The sequence below is a fragment of the Amblyomma maculatum genome, chromosome 2, assembly GCF_055883805.1.
Source record: "Amblyomma maculatum isolate TAMU_Amacu chromosome 2, ASM5588380v1, whole genome shotgun sequence".
Classification (NCBI taxonomy): Eukaryota; Metazoa; Arthropoda; class Arachnida; order Ixodida; family Ixodidae; genus Amblyomma; species Amblyomma maculatum.
In genome coordinates this window covers 53,571,746-53,591,828 of record NC_139345.1, presented here as the reverse complement: position 1 = coordinate 53,591,828, position 20,083 = coordinate 53,571,746, and the positions used below count along the sequence as shown (strand labels likewise).

The 20,083-nt window shown below is 46.2% G+C and overlaps 1 protein-coding gene across 1 annotated transcript; it reads right to left on the bottom strand.

The window, feature by feature from the left end:
* Positions 1 to 460: 460 nt before the first annotated feature.
* On the bottom strand, positions 461 to 10,791 carry LOC146198663 (endothelin-converting enzyme 1-like). The gene is made up of 3 exons (XM_084591949.1): positions 10,776 to 10,791; positions 2,932 to 4,729; positions 461 to 713 (listed from the first exon to the last, which is right to left on the bottom strand). Exons 1-3 carry the CDS (start codon positions 10,789 to 10,791, stop codon positions 461 to 463), a joined length of 2,067 nt encoding a protein of 688 aa, XP_084448075.1.
* Between the last annotated feature and the right edge of the window lie 9,292 nt (positions 10,792 to 20,083).

The following is a 20,083-nucleotide window of genomic DNA, read 5'->3' as shown; positions in this document are numbered from 1 at the left end:
AAATAATACGCCGCATACTGCTTGCAAGTTGGTCCTGAAACGCAGCAGCCGTGGCTGCGTGCAATTTGTGGTGAATCATAGTACCACTTCAGTCCACGATGTGCAAGCAATGACTTCACACTCCATGTTGTTTTAAGAAAACTGAATGAAGTTTTACGCTTAAAACGGCATAATAAAACGTAAATAAAATTAACATCGTTACCAGAGTAATCAGAATTGTCCTTAGGATGAATCAGGATAATTGAAAAAAATTCAGCCTGCAGTCTGCCAGGATAATCGGCTGCATCCTGCACTTGTGTAAAATGTAACAAAAATACTTCCGCAACGGTGAAGTGCATAACGCAACGGAAGAAAACCTAAATGCCTACAGAAAGTACAGTGGACAGAAATGAGAAAGCAAACGAAGCAAGATCAGAAGGGTGGTGGTTAGAGAGAAAAGTCCGGCTGGGCAGCCACGGTGTCACGTGCACTGTTCGGGTGCCACCAAGGAGGTGCCCTTGGCGCTGCAGCCGAAAGCCGCGGCAAATTCTGGCATGTGCCGCACCGGCACGTTGCATCGGTCGCGCCGCGAAATGTTGCCACTGGCGTCGTCGTCGACGCCGCAGTGGCGGAGGCAGAAGCCGACGAAAAACGCCTGCTCGTCCGAACTCACATGCGGCACGGTGGGTATCGCACTCCTGCTCTCGCCTTCTTTCTTCCATTCCTCCCAGGTCCTGCGATTGGATGCAGTAGTTAGATTAAGACGGACGGACCGACCGACCGAGCAACAGACAGGACAGGACAGGACAGGACAGGACAGGACAGGACAGGACAGGACAGGACAGACAGACAGACAGACAGACAGACAGACAGACAGACAGACAGACAGACAGACAGACAGACAGACAGACAGACAGACAGACAGACAGACAGACAGACAGACAGACAGACAGACAGACAGACAGACAGACAGACAGACAGACAGACAGACAGACAGACAGACAGACAGACAGACAGACAGACAGACAGACATACATACATACAGACAGACAGACAGACAGACAGACAGACAGACAGACAGACAGACAGACAGACAGACAGACAGACAGACAGACAGACAGACAGACAGACAGACAGACAGACAGACAGACAGACAGACAGACAGACAGACAGACAGACAGACAGACAGACAGACAGACAGACAGACAGACACAGACAGACACAGACAGACACAGACAGACAGACAGACAGACAGACACAGACAGACACAGACAGACAGACAGACACAGACAGACAGACAGACAGACAGACAGACAGACAGACAGACAGACAGACAGACAGACAGACAGACAGACAGACAGACAGACAGACAGACAGACAGACAGACAGACAGACAGACAGACAGACAGACAGACAGACAGACAGACAGACAGACAGACAGACAGACAGACAGACAGGGACAGCGGCCGATGTAGCTCAGTTGGAAGAGCAGCGGACGCGATATGCGGAGGTCGTGGGTTCGGTCTCCACCATCGGCATCTCGTTTTTCCTTCTACTTTCTTGTTTATCTTCCCCTAAACAGATAACACTACTTATTTATGTGATTACCGAAGTAAAAATTAAAAAAGGAGACAAAGTACAATCCCCAATGCTTTGCTTGTCCTCGTCGACTGTTGGCTTCTTTTCTTCCTGTATTACAACGAGTACCCTCATTTTCCCCTTCATCTATCTGCTTGAGCCTACGGGGGTCTCGGTTCTGGCAGTCTTGAAGCCATGGGTAGCGTAAGAGGGGTCCAGCACAGCTTTCGCCCTCGCTCTTGATCAGGTTCTACGTGACGCTGGCGGTAACACAGGACGTTCCTCGTCCACCGCTATGGTTGAGGGTGGCGCTGGTGAACACTCTCAAGGTTCGTATACAGACAACATTAATACCCAAGAAAGTAGCAGGTGGGACAGCGGCCGATGTAGCTTAGTTGGAAGAGCACCGGACGCGATATTCGGAGGTCGTGGGTTCGGTCCCCACCATCGACACGTTGTTTTTCCTTCTACTTTGTGTTTATATTTCCCCTAAACAGATAACACTACTCATTTATGTGATTACCGAAGTAAAGACAAAGTACAATCCCCAATGCTTTCCTTGTCCTCGTCGACTGTTGGCTTCTTTTCTTCACGCACACACACACACACACACACACACACACACACACACACACACACACACACACACACACACACACACACACACACACACACACACACACACACACACACACACACACACACACACACACACACACACACACACACACACACACACACACACACACACACACACACACACACACACACACACACACACACACACACACACACACACACACACACACACACACACACACACACACACACACACACACACACATCGTGGAAATAAATAGTTCATTCAATCAAACTCAAAGAAACGAACAGTGTGCGACAGTCCAAAGTAAACGTATGGGGATATTATTACTATGATGTTTTAGGTATTTTGTATAGTTTTGATCTTGACCAGAATTAGCCTTGTGATGATTTTAGGGAGCAAGTGTATAAATTAAATTCAAAGCGGAAGGAAAACAGCGCGCTGATGGTGGCCATATATATATATATATCGGTTCCCACCATCGGCACGTTGTTTTTTCTTCTACTTTGTGTTTAATTATCTTTCTCCTAAACAAGATTACATTGCTAATGTCTGTGATTATCCAAGTAAACATGAAAAAAAAAGACAAAGTAACATCCCCAACGCTTTCCTAGGCCTCGCCGACAGTTTGCTTCTTCCCTTCACATATATATATATATATATATATATATATATACAAAAATCTTTTACTGCACTGTTCTTAGTGTTATGCGCCATATATGTATTGCTGAGATTAACCTTAAATCTAGTCTGGAAAATCAAATGGAACCTACTTGTACGCAACCCTGGCGCCGATGAGATTTATGAGTAGGCTTAGCGTTTCCTTGACGCTGGATTTGGTCTTGCTTGTCGGCACACGATCTCGGCTCATGCAATCCAAAGATTTCATGTAAGTGTTGAGGTCGTCTCGAGGGTAGGGCATTTTCGATGTAACGCCAGACAGGCTCTCTGGAAGGACTGCCCGCGCTAGCGCCTCGGCGACGGACGCGCCGATGTGCCCAAAGTTGAAGGCAGAGGGTTGGGAAGTGATGTTGAAAGGCGAAAGAAGCAGGCCAGGAAGCACACGGAGGACGTCTTCGGAAGCGTCGTACTCGACGCGTGCGTTGATATCCAAGCTGCGGCTGTTGGCGGGCCGCATTTTCTCCGTCGTAATCGCTTTCAGTTCGAGCAGCGAACGCACCCTCCAGGCGTTCGTCACCCAGCCCGTGAAGTCGCTGGCCTCGAACTTAAGGTCTTCGAAGTCTCCGCGGATGTTTTCGATGCCATCGTAGCCCGGATTTCGGCCCGGGATGACGGCAGTTGTCGAGAGTGCATGGTGCAGCGTCCTTTTCGTCTTACGCGTCATGTTTAAGTAAGGACGCACGTGGGGAAATCTCCCTATGAGAGAAGGAACGAAGTCTGGCGGAACGACTTCTTTTTTCTCAAGTAGAAAGGATCGGAAAAAGCCGAACTCAGAGAGGGTGGGTAGCAGCATAAGGGATAACTCAGAGCAGCGCACCATACGGTACCGAAACGCTACGGCCGGAGATACGTCGTAAATATCGGTGATGGCGTTGGTGGACGTTATAAGGAGGCTTTCGGCCAAGACAAAACGGACTGTGTAAATGAATTCTTCCGGTTTTACGGTATATAGGTACGTTGTCAAGTACTTCAGGGCCAGGCCATCGGTAGTGAAGACGTGGCCCTCTTTATCGAAGCCAGATATGGACGCTTCCTTTAACGCCTCCAGGAACATCTTGGTTGATATGCCGTTGAGGATTTCGCCGATGTTCACCACTTTCACGAGCTGCGGAAAACTGTCGTCCAGGCTGATGTCCTTCAGCGCCTTTCTCGCGCCGCGCAATGTGCTGACGATGCTCTCAGACCCCTGCATCGCATCTTCCCATGAAGGTGCCCGCGAGACGTACTGGATGATGTCCTGCACTGTTCTCCTGTTTAAGGGCACTTTGGGCATTACAACCTTGAGATTGAGGGCATTGCGGTGTTCGGTGAACATGCTTCGTGATACGCCGGTGCCTATGAAAACGGGGGATCCCCGCTCCAGCGACAACATTAGCAGGAACTTTAGCCTAAAGCCTATGTCTGCTTTATCGGGCACTTTCCTCCACAAATCCCCTACTTCGTCATCGTTCCTCAGGAGTGAGGCTAGATATTCCTTATTGCTTTTGTACTCGTCCATGCAGGCGCGATACGCGACGAGAGGATGGTGCTCAACGCTGGACGTTCTGTTCCGCCTAATAGTATTGATCATAGTACGGAACGAACGCTTGACGCGCTTTGCGAAGGCATCCATGTAACTTTCCGAAGTCGGGTAGGCGTTCTCAAAGTTTGCACATACGAAGTGAAAAAGGTCTTCGCAAGGATTTGCCTCAGCCTCCATGGTGAGCAGCAGATCTTGGTTGAGGCTAAGGCAACGGGTATCGTAGCAGGCGACATAGTGGCTGCAGATGTAGGAGGGCACGAAAATCGTGCCAATTATGGCCACTAAGGTGGCCAGCACTGTCAGCGCTAATGAAGACAATGCAAAGAGAGGTTGGAGCTCTGGGCACCTCTCCACTTTGGGATCTGCACCTGGAGTAAAAAGAAAAAGGCGGCATCAAATGTATTATAAGAGTAATACTTTGCGGCCCTGTCAATACCGGAACGCACAGTTGATGACGCGAAAATGTTGTAGCAAAATGCGCGATACTTGTGGGATAATGACTGGAAGACACGGAATGCGGAAATTCTGAGTAAAATGTATGTAATTGAAATTATTTTTTTTCATTTGAATGGAAAAGCGCAGTATCTCATATTTCTCTAGTGCCATCGTCCTACGTGGCCTGGGCACATGCGTGTAATGTGGGGGCCATGCGGTGAACTGGGCACTGAAGGGTGCGAAACAGTCCGAACTCGGTTGCGAAATTAAGTTTTATTTCCTCCTCCTCCTTTTTCGCGGACATCTGAACACCGTAAGGGAAGATAGCGGAAGCGGAAACAAAGAAAAAGATGCCGTAGTGGATGGCTCGGGAGTAATTTCGACCGCCTGGGGATCTTTAACATGCACTGACATCGGAAAACACACGGACGGCTTTTCGTTACGCTCCATCGAAACGCAGCCGCCGGCGGTCAGGTTTGAACCCAGGTATTGCAACTCTGTAGACAAGTGTCTTAATCACTAAGCCACCGCGGCGCGGCTGAGTAAAGTGGCCACTATTAGTATTTCTCCACGTGAGGTGAATGCAGCGCCAGAACACCGAAACTTTATTTTAATGTCAAAATCAGCGAGTGGCAAGTATCACTTTAGTCACCGTACCGATTTTGGCTTACCGGCTTACCCGCCGTTAAGGGAGTGATGCCTAAGATGCCAACGCAAACCAAAGCCTAAACAATTTTTGCTTCTCAGAGTTCATGGAATTGGGGAGCTTTAGACAATGGTAGACATGATTTGGCAGCGATCAAATTTCCGAGATGATGGAGTGAAAGCGTGCATCGCCGCGGTGGCTCAGTGCTTAAGGGGTTCGGACTACTGAATCGTAGTAACCCGCTGCGAACAATACCGCTGACGGCTTCGTTTTGATGGAGACGAAATGCAGAGGCAGAAAAGAAAATGCACGGGTCAGCCACCACACCTGCCCCGTGCGGACAGAGGGGAATTGAAAGAGATAAGTGAAGAAAGGAAATTCTAAGAGAACTGCAGAATCTGCAGTGGAGAAATGTGAAAGCCTGAACGTTGCTGGTACACGGTACTTCGCGCGTCTTTTGTCGAACACAAAACGTGTTCTTTTGAATGCATCAAAGTTCACCGGCGTTCTATAATTGGTTTACAGGAAAGAAAAGGCGCATTATGTCACTTGCGGAATTCCGCTTACACATCTCTCGTACAAGACAGCAACGCTCAGGCTTACGCATTTCTCCAGTGCTTATCTGCAGCGACCTAGGAAAATTTTTGTCTATATCTTCCCGACCTCAAATCATCTGATTGGTGGACACACTGGAACCGGATGTCACTGCCACGACCGGAGTTTCCACCAATCGGACGACTCGATGTCAGCGAGATAGCGACACTTTCAATAACGACGCAAACTAGGAATACGGCCCTGCAGCACTAAAATTTGGAGGACGCTTAAGCTTCGCCTTCAAGAGTGGAACGCGATAGCGTTATTGCACCTCGTTCGCACCGCCCACTCATTCGCTCGGTATGCTCTTGAGTCACACAAAGACATAGTTTTCACACTCAACACTTCTAAGTGCACTCGGTGTCTCGGAGGGAGAAAGCCGGGCAGCGACGCGCCATGAAGGCGGACGCGATCATGGGGCTGACGCCTTGATGGGATCGTCCTCTATCTCACTTGGGAGCACCACGCAGAAGCATGATTCCTCGGTAGTAGCTCGGCACACATCGCAGGGGACGCTTTCCCAGCAGAATCGCTACGGCGCAGCGATCACGTCAGAGGCGTCCGGCATCAGACGCTGCACCTAGCAATCGCGCTGTGAGCGGAAAGAGGAGCCGCGTCGCCTAAACACCACTGTTCGAGTGACGCACGCTGGATGTTGGAAGGGGAGAGAGCGAGAAAACTTATTAAACGCAAGGGTATTGGGGCATCCTCGCACCGCTACCCGCGCGGCCCGAAAGGGAGAAGCGGGTGAGCGAAGATAGTGATCTAAAGAAAGGAAAGACGCTTGATTCTACAACCCGTGAGGGTGCACGGCTAAACGTCAGGGGCGAGTGGCGCGCCAAGTGTCGGGGCAGCACCGCACATTGCGAGGAGGGGTTCTTCTGTGTTTGCCGCAAGATGGCTCTGCATGTGCGCAGAGCGCAGAAGAAATCTAGCGGAAACCTACTGCGCTACTCGTGTAACTGCGACTTCTGTAAGTAACATGCTCATAATTACCGATATACACCGCAGTATAACGTTCTACGGCACGTTTCTAAGGCAACACCGCATTCACTAAAAGCGCTTTTGTACCGCTTTCAAGCATCGAACTCGTGGCTGAGTGGTAGCATCTCCGTCTCGCTCTCCGGAGACCCTGGTTCGATTCCCACCCAGCCCATCTTGGAAGTTGCTTTTTATTTATGAAGTGCATGCCGGGTTTTATCGCTCACGGCCAACGCCGCCGACGCCGACGACACCGGCTTTTCTGCGACACGAGCTCCTTAACGCTACCGCGTTAAAACATGCACGTCGCAACACCGTCGTACGCTACCGAAGGGAGTGGCGGCGAGGGCAATGACGGCATGCACAAGAGATACCAAAACACCGGTGGTCAAGGAGCCTCCGTTACCTTCGTCGCGAAAGGCGAAGGCCCCTAGAAGTGACGTAGATGGTGTGAAATCACGCGACCAGAAGTAGAGCCGGAAAAGGGCATAGGAAGGGATTAGCGCGCAATTTGAAAGTATCAGATTAAAATGAATAAACAAGAGGTGAAGTAATGTGACGTAGAATATATGACGGCACGCTAATGGAAGTAGAGCCGAAAAAGGGCATATGAAGAGATTGGTGCGCAATTTGAATACGCCAAAGACTAAAATGGGTAAACAAGAAGTGAATTAGAAGCAATCAGAAACAACCAGAAACAACCAGAAGCAACCAACAGCTGCACCCGTGCTTTCGCGTTACTCCAATGCAGATTCTGCAGTGCTCTTTAATTTTTACTCCGGAGCCCTCCAATATCCAATACCGCACCTCTTTGTCTTTCCACCCCGCCGGGGTGGCGCAGTGGTTACGGCGCTCGACTACTGTTCCCAAGGAAGCGGGATCGAATCCCGGCCTCGGCGGCCGCTTTTCGACAGCATTTCCGGAGTCCTCCACTACGGCGTCTCTCATAGCCCGAGTCGTTTTGCGACGTTATACCCCACAAAAACAAAAATAAAATCTTTGTCTTTCCGCTTTTACTCTTATCTTCCCTTCCCTTAACACGGTTAAGAAGCCCACAAGAGAGTGCCTGAAAAATACTGTGCCTTACCTTTTCTGTAAACTAATTTACAATTTATTACAAAATTAAAGGTCAAAGATCAAGTGGTGGTACACCACAGGTAGTTCCATGGTTAAGAAATCCACACTGTGACCTCTGGCTCGTTGAATGTCCAGCGGCCGGACAGGTTAACCTTGGCTAATAAATGGTGCAGCGAAGCTTTCACTTGAAAAGAAAGAGGCCCATTATTGCAACCTTTAAGCAATACCTTATACAGCTCGCTCAACCGAAAAACAGTGGATAGTAGTAGTCGGCAACGCGTGTCGGAAATAATCGGGGGCTGCGTTAAAAATTGCATCATGGTAATTTGTGGTTCTAATGATTGATTGTTTGGTCTTTGACATGCGATGAATAAATAAGCAAATCATTGTAATGAATTGAATTAAAGAAACAAAAGTTAAGGAGGGGGTTTCGAAGGTGCTACAATTCCATGAATGAAAAGTCAATGTCTGATAATGCTAATTAAGAAAATTTAGTGTGTGTAATTATACATTTACTGTTTGAAATGATTGAAAAAAGGTCTTAAAATTACTCAAAATAAAAGCCAGTGCTTGATAACGCTAATTATGAAAATACAAAGTGTGTATTTGATCAATTATATATTTGAAATAATTGAAAAGTATAAAATGGGCAAAAAGACGGGGCTCATAGCGCTCATAGTGAAAGGAAAATGCTTGATGATACTTATTTAGAACCTTAAGAATGTGTCATTCATCAAATAATAACCGAAATTATTTAAGAAATGAAAAAAGCACTCAAGGGTGTTAAATTACTCAGAATGGAAAGCCAAAGCTTTCCGATGCTATCTATTGGTGTATAAAAATAAAATAGAAAAGTAAGCGTAAAATTACAAAATTGGAAAAGCGAGAAACGTCTTCTATGTCTGTGAGATGCTATAGCCCCATACCCTTAACGGCAGAGCTGAAGAGTGAACCTAATTTTTAGAATAAATAAAGGTATGCTAAAAACAATCACTGATTTTTAAGTACAAAAACAAGGCATTCCTGACTGACTTGAGACGAGGCGATTTAAGAAGGTAGCGCTGTTCTTGTGTAACAAAAATGGGGTGGTGGCAGGGTTTCGGGAGGGAGGTGGGCGATAAAGGTCATGAATGTGGAACTGTTTACACAAATAATCAGATATATATGCTCCGTGCACAACAGCAACCTTCTTGAGAGTCACCGGGTGAAGAGCTGTACAGATTATGCATTACGGTAAACTTCTTCAAAATGGAGAGGGAAAAAATGTGATGAACGAAGTGAGACGTTGCATGCCTGATCACAAACAACAAAGACTTGGGCGAAAGCAGTCACGTTTTGTAGAGTATCAAAAATACATCTCAAGTTTCTGCCACTCGCCTGAATTCTAAAATAGCTAGAGGATGACTTGAGCAACTGCAGAATTCTTACAGACACAATTTTACCACGACAATAAAGATAAAAATATTATACAGAAAGCGAATTGTTCTCCTGATTGGCTGGAAAGACATTCGAATGGTGCTTCACGCGCAGTTTGAGTATGCAAAGTGAATTTAGGCTAAACAGAGACATCCTGCATCAGGTGCCTTTATAAACTGCACCGCGTCAATCTTCGAATGAAACCAACCTTTGTTAAAACAAAGCGCCAGCTCCCTTCTCATGACTCCAACCACTCCCATGCACACTCATAAGCGTACCTCAAGTCTAAAACACACAAGTACAAGGCCCAGGTAGAACGAGAGAAAGAAGATGGTTTACACGGTACGAAGGAGCACTGAACAAGGGTAAATGGGGTGCGCCTCAGTTCACAGGTCGAGCCCACGTTTCGACAAGACGAAGACAAGTCCACTTGTCGAAACGTTGGCTCGACCTGTGAACTGAGTCGTGCCCCATTTACCCTTGTTAAGTATAAGGTCAGTCACACTTAGCGTGAACACGGCTTTGCGCGATTGCACATTACCCGGTAACGAATCAATGCAAAGTGGCGAATGAGTACCAAAACCTCGAAGTGGTGCTTCGTGTTGTCTCCCATTTTGCGTGAATTTGTTACCGGCTTGGGCGCAATGATGCTCCCCACGCACGCAGCCACGCAGCGCCGTGTTGCCGCTAAGTGTGATTGACCCTGAACTTATTGCTTTGGTCTCCATGTCCATTGACGCCTAAGCCCAACTGTAGGCAATACAGAGTATCAAGTGCAGCAGTATGAGTGCTGCTACTCGCGGTCAACTATGGAGGAGCAGAGCCACTTAACTGCTGTAACATCCAGCGGTATAAGCGGGCATCTAAACGAAGAGATCACCCAATGCCCATGACCGAATGAGGAGCTCATGTTCGTAAGGTATAAGATATGGGGTTTATCTTCCCGAAACGCCATATGCTACGAGGGACGCCGTAGTGAATGGATCTGAAATTAGTTTCGGCCTCCAAGGGTCCAACAACTGCCCCGAATAGCGCATTAAACGGGGCGCTCTGCCTTTCGCGTACAACGAAACGCAGCTGCCGTAAGCGGGATCAACGTCGCGTGCTCAGGCTTAGTAGTTGAGCTTCGTAGCTATTGATCCACCACGGCGGAGTGGTGCCGGCGCTCACTTCCAGTACAACGAAGATGGGAGCAAAGTAACCAGGCCCAAATCGCGAGATTGCGCAGACCTAAACGTACGAACGAAAAAACGAAGGCGGCTTACCTTGCGTGGTCAGCATTGCTGCTGACGGGGACGCGAGAACCTCAAGGACGGCTTGACCTGCTGCTGTGGCTGCTCCTTGACGTGGGCAGAATGTCGCGAGATACCAATAGCGCGCGTTCTGAACGCTTTCTTCTTTCTCGAAGCGGGAAGGGCTGGTCAAACCAAACTGGCTTGTGCGTTTTGGCTAAGACTTCGCTGCTAATATTGATTTATGTTAGCGATATGAAAGAGCTGAACAGAAGCAGCGCTTTCATGTTTTCATGTGAATTTTATAAGAAAAACTTGCGGAGACAAGTGCCCTAATTTCGTTATTAATTATTTCACCAGTGATCCGCGCACTGTTATTTCGTTACCAATTGAACATTATGTCACACTGACAAGCGTATGAGCCTTCACGTCCTTTTATAGCAGATTTACAACCCCGTTATATGTCAACTGGTAACTTTAAGGAATATAAGTGACACTATGAGTGGAAATATAAGTTGTGCATAAAGTGGAACGTCACGGTATAGCAACGGGTTCGTTAAAACCAGAATGTTATGGCGGCATGGTGGTTGGTATTGCTCTAGCCGGATTTCTTTTATAAACTTTGCAGGACACTTCTCGGAGGTCATTACTATCCAGGCCTTTTTTCTCAACACATGAACTTATTTTTTTTTGTATTTCTTTACCGGTTACATTGATTGCATTTTTGGTTTTTCAATTGACAACTCTTTATGTATGTACACATCAGTAGTCACGGTCTATTCCTGTCGGTGCCCTGCGATGATACACCAAAGCCATACACAGCAAGGCTCACACAAGATCAGGTTCGTCCCTTCTGATGGGAAAGGCTGGACCATCCGGCCTACAGATCTTGCCTTATCGGACTTTCACCTGTTTCCTGCATTGAATGCCGTACTCTCTGGACGGCAGCTGCAAAGCAGTGCTGAGGTGGAGCAGGCTGTGCGACACTTCCTTGCCTCCCAAGGCATCGACTTCTACCAGAGTGATTTTTTTCAATCTCATTGCACGCTATGACAATGGTCTGAATGTCGGTGGCAAATATGTCGAAAAAATTAGCTGTGGTTTAGCTTGTGGTTAAACCTGGAGTTACGCGAGAGCTATCTCCATGGCTACCCTTATGTTCGGCTTGAAAGTAAAGGCATGACTTTTGCACATAGTAGTTTGCTCCATGGTTTTGGCTTTATTTATCCTATAGGGGGCACTTTTGACCACTAAAGTGCGATATGGAGAAAGCCTGTATCGCGCGGTGGTCCGAAGCCCACCACTACGGCACCTCTTTCTCTCTGTTTTCACTTCCACCTTCGCGATGACGCGATAGCGTAAGCTACCAGTCAACATATAAAACCCCGCTTTAACCGAGCAGTGTGAACGTGCTTGCGTGGCCTAGGGACAGTATGAATGCAAAGGTATTGGCGAGCTGATTGTGATATCACCTTCTCATATGAAAGCAGAGGCCTAAGTTGGCGGCTTCTGCCAAACGTAATGTCAGGAAGCCTTACGTTCAGTTAGTGCTCGGCCATGTCAGCTTCTTCTTCTTCTTCCTTGATATTTGGCACATACAAATTTGGCATGTTGACATATTTGGCATGTCAGCTGCCAGCTACCGCCTACCATAACTTCTTCTTATTATTATTTCTTGGCTCTTTGGGCAGGCATGGACAGGCACTGGACAGGCACGGACGGGCACGGCGAAAGAACGAGATTGTGTTTAAAGTAGCTCTCGCTACAAAATAGTGCAATGTATGCATTTCATGATGCCATGGTGTATTGTTTTTGCAATAAAGTTTCCGTGTGAACATGAATGACGAAACGTCCTTTCGGAACGTCCCTCATGTAAAGAAAGCAAGCAGTTAACAAAATCACGCACCTCATAAAGCAATTGGTCTTATCAGTAGGGTTTGTCAATGATGCTGTAATAGGTGCTGCAATATGTAGGTGCTGTAACCATTTTATAATAGAAATATGACTGATTAGGGAATAGGAGAAAAGCAACCGCATGCCAGTGGGATCCGAGCCTCTTACCTCTATGTGCCGACCACAATGCTTTGTAAACTGTGCTATGGCGGCAGTTATCTAATTTCGTGCATTCATGAGTATATATGGAGCATTGTAACCGAACCTTGAGAGGGTTCACTAGCGCCATCCTCGTTCAAATGCGCTGATGTGCCTCATTGCAGGCAAGTGCTACGACTTCACTGTCTGACGAAATGGCATAACTTTAGTCCATGGTGCGGACAACAATGCATCATTCGGCAAAGTTGCCTGTTACCACATAATTCGCACCAAAGAATAAGCCATAACCCGCTGTCACACTTTACGCCTCGTATGAGGTTAAATGCCAAAGCGAGAACACTATACTGCACGTTCAATATGATACAGTAATATAAGGGCATGAACATTACAGTCTCATATATAATGTGTTAACGTATATTTGTCCCTGAGGGTATTTCAAATAAATAAACAAATAAATAAATAAATTGTAGAGAGGAAAATGAAGATGAAGGATCGTCCACTTCTATCTATAACACGGTCACTGCATGCTTTCAAAGCGTCATTGCGTCCAACCCGATCGGTCAGTAAAGCTAAGTGGCACTCCATGCTATGCAGTACCTCCGGGTCCCTTTATGCTTTTATTGCTTTGCTTCGATATGTGCATTTGTCGTACGCAATGTCGCTTTGAAAGCAGTGCCCGTGTTATAGCTAGAAGTGGATGACTCTGTACGCGCGAAGGTGAAGAAGAAGCTGCCGTACGCTGTCTAGAGTGACATCGCTATCGATGTGTGCGCTGGAATTGCTTGCAAGCGGACTGTTCCTGCAGTGTTTCTAAATCGAGTCTCAATACCTCTAACAAATCCCCCATCCTACATTTTGGTGGAGTCGCAGGTTATAAACGTCGGTCCTGGACTCCTGATGCTCCTTAGCCGCACTCTTCCTGCATCTGCAATGCAGGGCAACGTCCAACATCAAGACGTACAAGCAGGTCCAGAGCACGCACCGATAGCGATGATGATGATTATGATGATGATGATTATGATGACCTGAGACAAAATGGCACATACCCACGGCGGGGAATGGGGGGAATGTCACCGGGAGACAGCGCACGGAAGCTTCTTCTTCACCTTCGCACGTACATCTTCATCTTTACAAAATAATTAAATAAGCCTCCCACCGACAGCATTTCATGCAAGGCTGATCTAGAACTCCACGCCCATGCTGCATTCCCACCTGTTCAAAGGAGGTGAGTTGTTAAAATGAATGTTTAGAGTCTGGTGTATATCATCCTTCGTGACGGCTGTAAGCGCCAGTATGATATCGCAGTTAGTACTGACGACATGCCGAGGGGATCCTCACAGCTTGTCCAACAAAATACATCAGCAAGGGTCAGTGCCATGCTTAGGTTGCGACTGCGACTGAGGTATCTCTGTAAATGACAACAAAAATATTTATTCTGCGAAACGGCGCCAGTTTCCACTTGCACAAAACAAAGAAAACGCATTTTCATGGGTGACCAGCGAGTCCAGTATGCTAACCGTGACCCTAATACAATTTTACCCTTCACTTGTAAGGTGCACAAACATGTATCCACTAAAAAGAAACATATATTTCCTAGTTTCTGTTACAATTGGGGCAAGAACCTTACGACACTCAGTAAAGGTCATCACGTGACCTTGGCGGTCCATGGTGGCTCCTGGTGAAGCGTCTCGCCTTCTTTTTGCCCCTTCCGCTAAATAGCATTTGTGTGGGCAGCTCGCAAGAAAGTGCGGTGAGCCCGCCGGACAGGCCAGCTGCCAAGCAGAAGGGCAGCAAGGTCTTGCTGAGGCGTAATGTCGCCTCGGGGTTGACGTCAGGAAAACTCTGGGGCACGGGCAGGCTCTGGTAACAATCGAAGCACTCGAACTGGTTGAACAAACCGACATCGAGCATGCGCAAGAGGCTGTGAAAAGAGCAATTGGATGATGGACTCATACATCTACAGCAAAAGCTTTGTTAAGTGTGTCCAGCTTGCCCAGAGTCCACTTGAAATGTGTAGCAACCATGGCAGCTCTTACACTGCTTGAAGGAGGACCAGACAGGAGTGCGGAAGCTCGCAGCTTTTGAAGGTTGTTTAAGCCTCTCATTAGAGAGCTCAGAAGAGCAACCTGTGGCAGCGGTACTCTTGCCGCACATATTGCTTTATCGTGGACAAGGCCGCATGCCAATCTTCATTTATAGACTGCGTGATATCGTAAAGATTACCTCGTGCGCGCTGTTTTTCTAGGACACTTTGGCGACTAAAGTGATGAAAGGCGAAAGCCTGAGCGCTGCATTCTGCTACGGGGCATTAATTAGTAAATAATAAATTATTCATTAATTGGTAATTGGTCATTGATTACACTTGCCGCCTACGAATAATGTACCCACCCCTTATGTAATGCCCCTCACCAGCCGGGCCTTTAAGGAAAATAAATTAAATGAAATGATTGGTATATGGCCATCTAAGACCGCGTCATTAATCAGTAATAAATAATTAAGAAGTTACGCAGCAGTCGCTAATTAGTAATTAATAATTAAGTAGTCATCAATTAGTAATTACTTGTTTTAGTATATCAATAATTACTTATTGTACAGTAGTTGATCATTGATTGGAATATGGCCATATAAGGCACGTATTTGCGCTTACTGTGGTGGTGCTCTGTGATTGGTCGAGACCTCCATGACGTCATGCCGTCTCGACCAATGAGAGCCGCCGCAAAACCATGACACTTTTGCTGACGACAGCGATGAGGCAATAAAGGCTTTCGCCTTAACATTATAAGCGGCTGGGTCGTGGGTGAAGCAGAACAACCCGTACGTAGCGCAATTGCATGCATGCCGTACATTGCTTCTCTCAGATAAACCGCTGAATCCTTGGATTTGGATTTTTCGAAACAAGAATTGTTTGAGGCCTCATTCGATCAGAAATCGGATGCTTGCGTCGTCTGTACCAGCAACGAAGCAAAACAAACCACTGTCACAGCGATGGAACCTCGGTGGCGTCACCTCGTTGCGTTGCGAACTCGAAATAAGTTTTTTCATCGCTCGTTCGTAGCTGGAAAACGCTCCGCGAGAGACTACACTTTAATGCAAACCTTTCCTCCTGTTTCTTTGCTCGCTAGAGCTATTACCGCACTTTAGATAACATGTGGTCGACAGTAGACAAGAAGGGAAAGAAAGCATGATCGGAAACGATAATCAGGTGCAGTGGCGCAAGACGAAGAAATTTGCAGATGTGATGGCCCTGATGGGGCGCATCGACAAGGGAACAGATTGAGTGTGTAAGAAACGATGGCTCCCCTTTTTTCGCCCTGGTTTGCAACTTCATGGCGCTTACTGGAAAGCTCAGTGGCTGATATTCCCTTTCTCAACTGGCATCCGTTGGCGATCGCATGAGGCGCTTACCTTAATACCAAGCATGAGGCATGTACAATTTTTTTCTTCAACTAAAGGTTCAAGCTTTTCAAAAAGACGGCTGCCCCTACCCGAGTGAAATAAAGAAAGGACTATTAAGACGTTTCCGTGACCTATTTTGCAGTATTTAATAATTCTTTAATTTTAAATCATTAGAAAATGCTCCATTGGCTGACAATTAATTTGCTGGATTGAGGTGCAAAACGTCAATGAATATTGTGTACATCATCAATAAAACAGTATAGCCAATTTGCCTAATCAAATACACTGCTTACCCCTACTATAGGCAACCTGCCATGGCGACCACCGATACTGGCGAAAGAACGCCGCCTGTTTGAGAATGCTCATGTTTAGAGAGCGAAAGACGTTGACGAAGGGCCTCACCGCGAAGTGCGCGACGCTCGTGACGGAACAAGCGCGAGTACGACGTTGAGCTTCGTGTGACTAAACGACGCAGCTTTTCATTTACGTATTGCGTCCACAGCTCATGCCCAAGCATTCAAAATGAAGAATAAAGACTAGAAAAGATTGATCGCCTATCTTTGTTTGTTTCCTTCTTTTGCAGCATGACTTACTCCTCAGTGTTTCGATTTAAAAAAAAAAGGTATCATGCATGCCAAACAAATCTGTTCGTCGCGCACAGCTTTCGACAGGTACCCGGAGGTTACAGGAAGGCAGGTGCAGTTCCCGATAGAGAAAGTTTTGGCGACTGCAAGCACTGTGCCGTTGTGGTATGTTTCATCGTACCGCAGGCGTGGACAAAGCCGACGGGTAAACTCGACTACAAAGCATCTATAAGTGAGGTCATCAGAGGTATTATTTTTGATTGTCTCTACTAATAATGATAGCCTCGATCACCTACTTCCATCCCGTTTGATTTAATTCTTGACACGCACCGAGCTGCAAGTTAAACACACTTTTACTCTTTTTTTTTTTGCTTGTTATCACCCGCTCACCCTATATTCATTATCACCGTTTCACCCTATTTTTCCGGCTCACCTCTTGTTATAATCTTCATTTCTCCCCAGCAGTGCACGTGCCCTTCACTTCATTTTACCTATTAGTGCAGCAACATGATTCTGCTCGTGTGGCTTTTTTTTTCTTTGCGGGGATGCATTATTGATATATTTTTGTTGTTTTGAAATAAAATGCGAGTTGCTAGTCAGCGTCTGTATTGTGTTCGTTGCTTTCGTTCTGTATGAGCGCTGTTTTCGCCATGAACGCAAACTCTAGGTGGCAGAATGACAAAAGGAGGTGAACGCGAGAGGTGAGCTATGACAGGTGATCCAGAAGCTTTCGGGGCGGGAAAGGGCGATCCGGAATAGCTCGTGTTGCCAAATCATCTTCTTCTGGCCCGGAATAGTCGCATACGATGCAAAGTTTACAATTGTTTTTCCTGAATCCGGGAAGTACACTATCCAAAATGGCGATAAAACGGAACTTTTCGCCAAATGGCAGCTCTGAGCGAAATTTAGCCCCCACCCCCCCCCCAAAAAAAAAAAAAAAAAGGAACAACAACAAAAAAGAACGATTGCCGTGCATTTTGTCGTCAAATACCGCCTTCTTGTACAGTGTTGGACTGCTACTTTTTGCAACGCCATCATTGCACGACTGCTCTTTATTGCATATTCACTGCATATTTACTGCATATTTACTGCATATTTACTGCATATTTACGGCATATTTACGCTACAGCATTCGCCTCCATTCTCAGATTATCGTTTAATTCAGTTAAAAAAACATTGACTTATAAATAACGAAATAATTCGTTGCCATTCTGAGACCAAATGCCTCTGATCTTCTCCTCTTGGCATATGAACTGGGAAAAATGCTGTCGGGTTGCAGTTTCATGTCAGTAGCTGCCATCCTGGTGGTGGGTGGTCGGAATAAATTGATGTAAATATAAGAAAGGTACGTACTCTTTGATGCGTGAATATGGACCGCCTAAGACCGGCAGGTCACCAAGTGGCGCAAATCATAATGGCTGCTTCAAGAACGAGAAAAGAAAAAATGTCGGGAGGGCGTGCATCGGAGTACAGCCCCCGTTTTCTCTCTACACAGACTATTGGCCTCGAGATCGAGCAGAGTCGCCACCTCGCGGCTCAGCGGCGAAACCTACTCAGTGTGGATGCGTTTTCGCGTCGCGTGCCAGCCCGCAGCGATTTACGCGCGCGCATGCGGCGTGTACAGGAGTGTTTTGTTTGTTTCATGATTCCTGTGCGCTATGTCTCTTGCAAAAGAAATATGAAGACTATTACCCCACGCTCCATAAAAAAAAAAAAAATACTTGTCCGTATCAAGTATGTCATGCTGGATAAGGACATCATCCATCGCGGTCTTCGGCGCTTGAGATCCTTTGACACGCGGTGTCTCAAACGAAGTGGTACTGTCGTTAGTGCCGTATCAAAGCAAAACAGGTCGCTGCCGTCAATAAAAGTTAATGCAAACGCTCAGAAATCGCATATTCCCGTTTCTGTTTGGAATACCGCAGATACTGAAACATATGCCACCGCAGACTGCTTCATAGCAGAATGCAGTTTGAACAAGCCACTTTATGCCTGCTATGCCTTCTGTATGCATGATAGAGTTGTGTGAGTACTTCTTTTTTGTTTTTTGCTTTTGAGCCTCTGTCACAGTATCTCAATGGTAAGGGCGCTCGACGGCTGATTTCGAGAATGGGGGATTCAATCAGGACCGTTTTGAAAAGCGCTCCTCTGCTGTGGGATTTGACTGCACATTAAACAATCTCACGTGGTGGATGTGGTGGTAATAATGAAAATAAAAAAAAAGAGCGACACCAAAACCAGCCTCTGCAATCATCCGTCATAGCCGATGCGCTTTCATGCGTTAAACCCCGTGCCGATATGCTCTCTCTTTTTTTTTTTTTTTTGCCGTTGAAGGTTTCTGCGCATCCGTAAAGTGGTAGTGAGCACATTTTGCTTCAGAGAAATGCTCGAATGTTTGGGAAACATCTTCCCTGCACCTAATTGTTACACTAAATATTTTAAAATACACCTAGATGAATGTACTTTAGTGGTAGCCAATTATAATCATTATAATTCATTTTCGTCCAAGTGCTGTCTTCCGAGCAAACTCGTCGTTTCTGACAAGGGGAATAAACAGTTTCATGCGGGCTTAATTATCTTTAATACATCTTTAATACCTTAATTATCTTTAATACCTTAATAGATCTTTATAGTCGCATGATAAGATGACCTCAATTTCTTTCGAAATAGTTTTATATCCGGCACCTGTTTTGGAATTAACCCTAATATTTTACTTTGTATAAGATTTAGTCACTGCTCAATAATTAGTGATAAAGAAATCTTCAGTATTTAAAATTGCTTGCCAGAACATGACAGTGCCCATGCGCAGTTTATGACGATGTCTTCGAAGCGAGTGATTCGTAGCTTTCACTTTAACGTTACTGAAAATTGCTGATTATCGTCAATTTTGTAAAGTGTATAAAAGTTCTCTCACATGGTGAAATTTTTGGCATTGCAAAACAAAATAATTACGCTACTAATTTACCATTATATATCAACATCACACAGATCAGAAATCTCTTATATTTTACTCAGGAAATCACTTAGTTTGTGGCGCATGCAGTAATACGCTATCACATTCTATGACAGTGACCGCAAAAAGCGTCCGCGTCTTTGTGAGCTCGGAAAATTCAATCCACTCAGCGCTGTACATATGAACAATCAGCTTTCCTGTACGGCAAGGTCTCCTATACAGTGTCGGCGTGATCTCATTTTTGGGGAATACTTGTGCGTGGTTGTCTAGCCAGAGTTGATGTGCACTCAGCCTAAAGCAACTCGGCATGCAGTACGCTGTCAGTGCTACATTTACCTGCTTAGTCCTCGACTCAA

Bases quoted from the DNA above. Each gene is read 5' to 3' on its own strand.
- LOC146198663 (XM_084591949.1), bottom strand. The intron at 714-2,931 runs GTAGGTTCCATT...ATCCAATCGCAG, and splicing joins GGCGCCAGGGTTGCGTACAA to GACCTGGGAGGAATGGAAGA.